Genomic DNA, 7,946 nt, shown 5'->3' on the forward strand with positions numbered 1-7,946 from the left:
GACAAATAACATTTGATTTGATTTGACACAGATCATAGAAATTTCTTAATTGTGTTCTGTGCACTAGAGTTACAAGGCTGTAAATAGTCACGGTGCATGTTGAGGCTTTGTGTTACCATCTGAACATTAGGGTCTATGGATTGTCTGGCATCCATCCCCATTCATTCTGGTGAACTAGTATCTCACTTTAGGTTCCAGCCAGAGGCTGTGGAGACCAGGGGTCAGTGGATGTATCTTCTCCTTACAGCCCTCAGTAGTCCGGTGGCCCGCAGCCATTCCAGCTGTCTGTCAGGTGCCGGCCTTAGTGAGCGTCACACTGAGACAGGAAGGAAGACAACCGTACAGTTTGTAAATGCTACATTTGCTTTTAATTGCAGGGTAAATCAGAACATAAGACAGAGCCACTGAGCCAGATTCCCCAAATAGAAATCTCTGTCCAGCTCCAGTCTCAACACTTGTCTTGCATATGTAGTAAGCACAGTAAATCTCCTAATTAGCTTGTTGCCTTGTTGTCAGTGTGATGCAGCCGGTCGTTAGGAAAGGAAGGAGGGAGGAAGGGGTAGTGGCAGATCTCAGGCAGATGGCTGCGTGTTTCCTCGTCGAGGAGGAGGAGATGGAGGATGAGAGGGAGTAAGAGAGGAGGATGAGAGGAAGGAGTGAGGAAAGGAGAGGAAGGCCATGTCAGATGCTACTTCTTCAGGCAGGCGATCAACCACCAGCATCCTCCCTCCTCCCTCACCTCCCACCAACAGCCACAGGAGCAGAAGGTAAGAATAGAACAAGTCTTGTCAGATTGCATGTAAATACATCCCATGTTTAGAGGGATGATATAGTATAGTATATACAATGCCTATTCCCGAAACAAACAACTCTCTCCTCGGATCTGGGATCTGTAATCCAGAGTGTATTTCCTCTAGTTATTAGTCCCTGTTAGTACTGTCACATATCTATACCTCTTAGACTTGAGCTCGGGGACCAAAGTTGGCCCCCTTTATTAAGCTGATTTCATTACAGTGTGAATACGCTACTGGATGATGTGGGACTATAAGTCCCGCGTGTCTCAGTTGGTAGAGCATGGCCCTTGCAACCTTGGGGTTGTGGGTTTGATTCCCACAAGGGACCATTGCAAAAAATATATGCACTCACTACTGTATATCGATCTGGATAAGAGCATCTGCTAAATGACGCTTTGTGCAGTAGAACATCACATTAAATGTTTCCCTTTTATGTCCCAAGAGTGTGACCAGAATAAGCTAATAAAATGAGTAAGAGCTTGTTCCAGTACAGAATTAAATACATGTAGTGTTATAATGTCTAGTCCATTCTGAACTGACCTGGGAAATTCAAAAATATGATTCAGTAGCCTGTCCCCAGGAAAAGTCAGTGTCCCTCAATTGACCACTCCTGAAACTCATCGACCATATTAGGGCTAAATGGAGGCTCCTGTAAAGACTCAACTGCATCCAGTCATGGCATGTGTCTCAAATGACACCCTATCCCCTATATAGTACTCATGGGCCCTGGTCAAAAGTAGTGCATTATATTGGTATCAGGGTATATTTGGTACGCATCCTTGGCTAATTAAGATGGGGAGAACAAAAGAGAGTTATGGGCCGAGGAACTAATCTCTCCTCCTTCCCTCCAGATGTTGAACTTGATTTGAAAAGAAAAGGAGGGATGGGGGGGATTGGTGGAGTGTGTGTGTGTATATTTATGTGTATTTGTGCGTGTGTGTTTGTGTGTGTGAAGCGGCAGCAACAGCACCTGTAGAAGAGGAAGCGGACATCAGGAATTATTGTGAGATAGATAGGTCTAAATCTGGGGCTGCGGCTGCAACGACCAATTAATTAAATTTAAAAAGTGTTTGTCAGATCTTGTTGTGGTTGATGAGACCCTCATGACAGGGACCCTCTTGTCTTATTATTCTCTTTAAATATTGATTTTCTGATTTCTGTCAGCAACAGGAAACACACAACTAATGCTGTTGTTGTGGTACTACATGATGTGGAACATGTTGGCTTCGGTTGTTTTACAGTGTTGCATTTCTGTTGGCTCCATATGTAAATCTGTATCTGTCCTTGATGTATCAATGCTATAGGAGGCATTTTTTAAAAGATAGAGTTGTTTTTGGGGTAAGCGAAGGTCCTGAAGTGACACTGCTGTTTTTATCAAGTGTTTTTGTGTTTGAGACAATTATGTCCATGGATTGAGCATGAGGTGACACCTGGACCTTTCCTGGTCATACTGTAGCTATTTGTGTGGTGATTGATTTGGAATCCTGGGAAGGTCTGTGCTGTCATTGATACAGTAGCTCTCAGTACAGCGACAAGGGCAACAGACTATTATCAACTTATGGCTAGGACGTGGCTATGGGTACTTGTAAGAGGCTGAAACTGCATGCTCAATGCATATGTTTGTGAATTTGTCTAAGTATGGACTAAGTTATTTCTCCTCTTATCATTTTAAACATTATTATGATTGTAATAATGATTAGTATCACTAATAATGCTAATGTATAGCCTAATATAGAATTTTTTATTGTCAAGGTTGTCAGTGTCACATAATATAACTGAAAATGTCTAGTGTCAATGGTGTTGAGATGTTCTTTTCTCTGAAAATATCTGATTGTAAGACCTGCATATAGCTTCAAAGTCGGACTGTCCTATATTGCTTAGTTTAATTAAATGATATCCAATGATATATATATTTTTTTACATTTTCAATTAAAGAACCATTATTGGAAAAAGGTCATTTCAAAAACGACGTTTTCTATTACAAATTCAATTACCGGCCTCAGAAAGGAATGATGAGAAAGGGAGGTGTCATTGAGTATAATTCTTAATGATAGACTCCGGAATGTAATAACTCTGCCAATTAACAATTTTTATTTGATTTAGGTAGATTTTATGATATTCTTTCACAATATCAATTACATGAAGTGGTTTGTATGGCCGATGTTAATACTAGGGGAGCTTGGAGGGAAGAATCCGTTACTAATTATGTATCCTTATAACCAGTTTCCATTTTAGAACTTTAATCAGTAAAAAGCATTTGTAGGTCATTACTCACGAGACCGTAGCTTAATGTATAAAGAAAACATAGGGATATGGATTGTGTGTCATTTTACTTATTTATTTGGTTATAGAAAACATTTACTTCATGGTAATAATTATCCATAACATAATAACTATTTCATATAAAATATGACATGTTTTACTTTTAGAAAAACATGCAAAATCTAGTGCATTCATGAAAATACACCAAAGTTTTTTTTGTTACCATAACGGCGGTCTTTATTTTATATCGTGCGTTAAATCATCCTCGGCCTCACGTTTGTAAGGGAAGTCTTCCCTCAGTCTGTCTGGGTAGGACTACTTACAGTTGTGACAAAGAGATATCAATCAATCAATGACAATCAGATTTCAATTCAGTGCAGCAGTAGCTGAGATCAGCTCTTTAATTTGCTCACACTGCGTTATTCTGAGAACTGAATATTTAGCAATTTGGTAGAGCTTTGCTGTTTGTGCAGATTGCACAGATTAATTTGCTTGCGTTATTACACATTTTCCTCAGCTGCAACTGCTAACATGAAGTCCCAGAGAGAGATCAATGACCAGAATACTCACGCTACATAATGTGAAAGAAACTGAAGGGCTGTTGTTTCAAATCCTGATAATAGGTCATACATTGTATTAGCAATATATGTTATTCTATATTACTTTAAATTTCGTTTTTCTTTAGACTTTTAATGCAATAGTAATGTCAGCTACTGTCAGTGGCCATTTGCACAGTCTGTCTGCCAGGGGGCAGTATAACCCAGAGAGGTGATCAGTTGATCTTTCCTCCACCCCAAGTACAGGGAACAACAGAAGAACATCAGGCCAAGATCTTCAAGTGACAATGTCTTCCACCACAACCCTCAATAGCTTTTACATTATCTCAAAACGGCAAATACAGTAAAAATAGGTTAACATTCTTTGAAAGCTCTCAAGGTTGCACATCAGGATTTTTTCTTTTTTTCTTTTGGCGAGTGTTTACTTTCGCATAATTCTATTTTAACAAATAAAGAAGTTAAGAATTCAGGGGCCAAATACATTTCCCTAATTTGGACATACATCATGATGTAATTTCACATTTGCTATTAACTGTCCAATATATGATTACAGAATGAAATAACACAATACCTTTCATTTGTTCAGTTTTTGATGTCCCCTTCGTCTTCTACAGCTGCTGCTGCTGCCGCTACACACACAAACACACGCACAAATACACATAAATACACACACACACACACACTCCACCAATCCCCCCCATCCCTCCTTTTCTTTTCAAATCACGTTCAACATCTGGAGGGAGGGAGGGAGGAGAGATAAGTTCAGAATCAAATACAAATTAGATATAACATTTTGAAAACAATTACTAAGTCACTGAATATGACCAGATTTATGCATTCATGAATAAGCATTACTTATTAGTACTTAATAATGAAAAGGACTCATAGTAGGCTAGCGAAAACACAGTGGGTTCATATTTTCATTTTCCTGTATGAATTAATTTAATCATTTTAATTAACAAGGGATGAGGTATGCGAGTATACTTTTCATCATATCAAGCTGATCAAAGCAGAATTGTTCTCTCACATCCCTGATATCAGGGTACATTAGAGTGCCTTCAGTAAGTATTCACACCCATTGACTCTTTCCACATTTTGTTGCGTTACAGCCTGAATTTAAAATGGATTAAATTGAGATTTTGTGTCACTGGACTACACAAAATACCCCATAATGTGAAAGTGGAATTATGTTTTTAGAATTGGTTTACAAATTCATTGAAAATGAAAAGCTGAAATATCTTGAGTCAGTAAGTATTGAACCCCTTTGCTATGGCAAGCCTAAATAAGTTCAGCAGTAAAAATTTACTTAGATACAGGCGTCCTTCCTAACACAGTTGCCAGAGAGGAAGTAAACCTTTACAGAGCTTAATGGCTGTGATAGGAGAAAACAGAGGATGGATCAACAACATTGTAGTTACTCTAAATGACAGAGTGAAAAGAAGGAAGCCTGTACAGAATAAAAATATTCCAAAACATGCATCCTGTTTGCAATAAGGCACTAAAGTAAAACTGCAAAAAATGCGGCAAAGAAATTTACTTCATATCCTAAATACAAAGTGTTGTGTTCGGGGCAAATCCAACACAACATAGCAGTGAGTACCACTCTTCATATTTCCAAGCATGGTGATGGCTGCATCATGTTATGGGTATGCTTGTCATTGCCAAGGACTAGGGATTTTTTTTAGGATAAAAATAAATGGAATAGAGCTAAGCACAGGCAAAATCCTAGAAGAAAACCAGGTTCAGTCTGCTTTCCAACAGACTGGGAGACAAATTTACCTTTCAGCAGGACAATAACCTATGACACAAGGCCAAATATACACTGGAGTTGCTTACCGAGACAGCATTTAATATTCCTGAGTGGCCTAGTTCTAGTTTTGACTTAAATCGGCTTGAAAATCTATGGCAATACTTGAAAATGTCTGTCTAGCAATGATCAACAAACAACTTGACAGAGCTTGAATAATTTTTTAGATCTAGATGTGCACAGAAAGATTCACAGCTGTAATCACTGCCAAAGTTGATTCTAACATGTATTGACTTCAGGGGTGTAAAATACTCAAGAAATTTCAAAAAGCATGTTTTCACTTTGTCATTATGGGGTATGGTGTGTATACAGGGGAGAAAAAATATATTTATTCCATTTTGAATTGAGGCTGTAAACAAAATGTGGAATAAGTCAAGGGGTATGAATACTTCTGAAGGCACTGTATAATCTCACACACTGTATTATTTCTCAGCGAGGTGGTAGAAAAACCTTCACAGATTTATAAGGGATTTTGTTCAATATTTATGATCATAAATCCCTTTCCCCTTGTAGCCTATTGTAATTATGTGAACCCTAATCTAGAAAAAAAAGGTTCACAGAATTACAATAGCTTACATATGGAAAGGTATTTTTGTTAAATATTTAGCCCACAATATCAGATGTGAGTTGACTGAATTCATTGACATTATGATCACAAATGAATGGATGGTGCGCAGGTGACTGAAAGCAAAATAGGCAACAGAAAAACCACAGATACAGTCTTCCGCTAATGACTAGTTTAGTCTAAACTATTGACTTCATATGATACTCCTTTCCCTCTCTCTTTTATATCACCCCTCTCCCTCTCTCCTTCTCCTTCTCCATTCCTTTATTTTAGTTCCCTCTCTTTCATTTCCCTCTTTTGCTCTCTCTCGCCTCTCTCATCTCTATCCCTCTTCCTCTCTCTTTTCTATCCCTCTCTCCACTCTCTCTCTCTCGTTCTCTCTCCCTTTTCTTTCTTTCTCTCCCTCTCTCTCCCCCTCTCTTCCTCTCTCATTTCTATCCCTCTCCCTCTCCCCCTTGCTTCCTCTCTCATTTCTATCCCTCTCTCTCTCCCTCTTCTTTTCTATCCCTCTCTCTCCTCTCCCTCTCTCTTTTCTTTCTCTCTTTCTCTCTCTCTCTCTCTCTGTCGGGGACAGGGTGTCTATCAGTTCAGCCGTAGAAAGGGTATTATTAAGCCTGGCCACATGTGTGTATCTGTTTCTGTGTGTGTGGGTGTGTGTGTGAGTCACCGATGCGTACATCTCTCTGTCTTTGTATGTGTGCGTCTGCGCATCGGTTCGTGAGCAAGAAGCAGCTGGTTCACACTGTTTTCCTGTGCTCTGCCTTGGGGAGGACCCAGCCCTAGCCCCACCTCCAGCCCCCAGCCCCACCTCCAGCCCCCAGCTCTACCTTCAGCCCCCAGCCTCACCTCTAGACACCAGCCAAACCTCCAGACTCCAGCTCCAGCCCTACTTCCAGCTCCAATCCACAGCCTCACCTCCAGCCCCCAGCCCCCAGCCCCATCTCCAGCCCCACCTCCAGGCCCCAGCCCCCAGCTCCCAGACTCAGCCCCCCTCCAGCCCCCAGCTCAAACACCAGCCCCAGCCTCATCCCCCAGCCAAAGCCCAACCTCCAGCCTCACCTCCATCCCCAGCCTCAGCCCTCAGCCCTCAGCCCTCAGCCCCCAGCCTCAAACCCCCCTCCAGCCCCCAGGTCAACCCCCAGCCTCATCCCCCAGCCAAAGCCTAACTTCCAGCCCCACCTCCAGCCCCAGCCTCAGCCCCCAGCCTCAGCCCCCAGCCTCAGGCCCCCCTCCAGCCCCCAGCTCTAGGCCCCAGACCCAGCTCAGCCCAGCTGTGATTGATGCGCTCCTGTAGTTGACTGTGTGCAGGCCGGAGCACTGGGACACCACCGTCCAGACTGATGTTTATTTGTTGACAGAAACCGCCTCCCTCGCCTCGTCGGGCAGGGCAGGCAAGCTGCAGGCTAGCTGCAGGCTAGCTTGTCAAACATCTTAATCCTTACAAACCAACCAACTCAGATGAGGCTCAGGAAGGGCAGGCTGGGGTTGCTTTTATTGTCAGCTATTATGGTGAACAAAACTCTTCATGATTTTGCTGTTTTAGAAGATAAGGTTTTTCAAAGAATGATGGAAGATGATGTTCATCAATAAAATAGAATGCTTTCTTTACAAAGTGTAACAGATCACATGTAGCTAGTCTAGAGATATGGAAGAGGTTATCTCTGGATTGGCTTTGGTTAATGCAGAAAAACATTGCTGTTCATATCAGACTGTATACCACGGGTATGACCAAACATGACTTTTTACTCTTCTAATTACGTTGGTAACCAGTTTATAATGGCAATAAGGCACCTCGGGATTTGTGGTATATGAAATAAGTCAAGGGGTATGAATACTTTTTAAATGCACTGTGCGTTGCGTAATGCGAAGAACAGCCCTTAACCTTGGTATATTGGCCATATACCACACCTCCTAGGCCTTACTGCTTAAGTATAGTGTATGCCAGATGAATAGGTAATTGC

General features: G+C 41.4%; 1 protein-coding gene across 1 annotated transcript; it reads left to right on the top strand.

Moving 5' to 3' along the window:
• The first annotated feature begins 678 nt into the window (after positions 1–678).
• Positions 679–7,279, top strand: LOC139540613 (uncharacterized). Its single transcript, XM_071344428.1, has 2 exons — positions 679–767; positions 6,712–7,279. The coding sequence occupies exons 1-2, from the start codon at positions 679–681 to the stop codon at positions 7,277–7,279; spliced, it is 657 nt and encodes a 218-aa protein (XP_071200529.1).
• The last annotated feature ends 667 nt before the right edge of the window (positions 7,280–7,946 follow it).

Source organism: Salvelinus alpinus, chromosome 16 (assembly GCF_045679555.1).
Source record: "Salvelinus alpinus chromosome 16, SLU_Salpinus.1, whole genome shotgun sequence".
NCBI lineage: Eukaryota > Metazoa > Chordata > Actinopteri > Salmoniformes > Salmonidae > Salvelinus > Salvelinus alpinus.

Coding starts and splice junctions, on each gene's coding strand:
- LOC139540613 (XM_071344428.1), top strand. CDS start 679: ATGTCAGATGCTACTTCTTCAGGCAGGCGATCAACCACCAGCATCCTC. Junction 768..6,711: donor AACAGCCACAGGAGCAGAAG/GTAAGAATAGAA, acceptor TTCGTGAGCAAG/AAGCAGCTGGTTCACACTGT.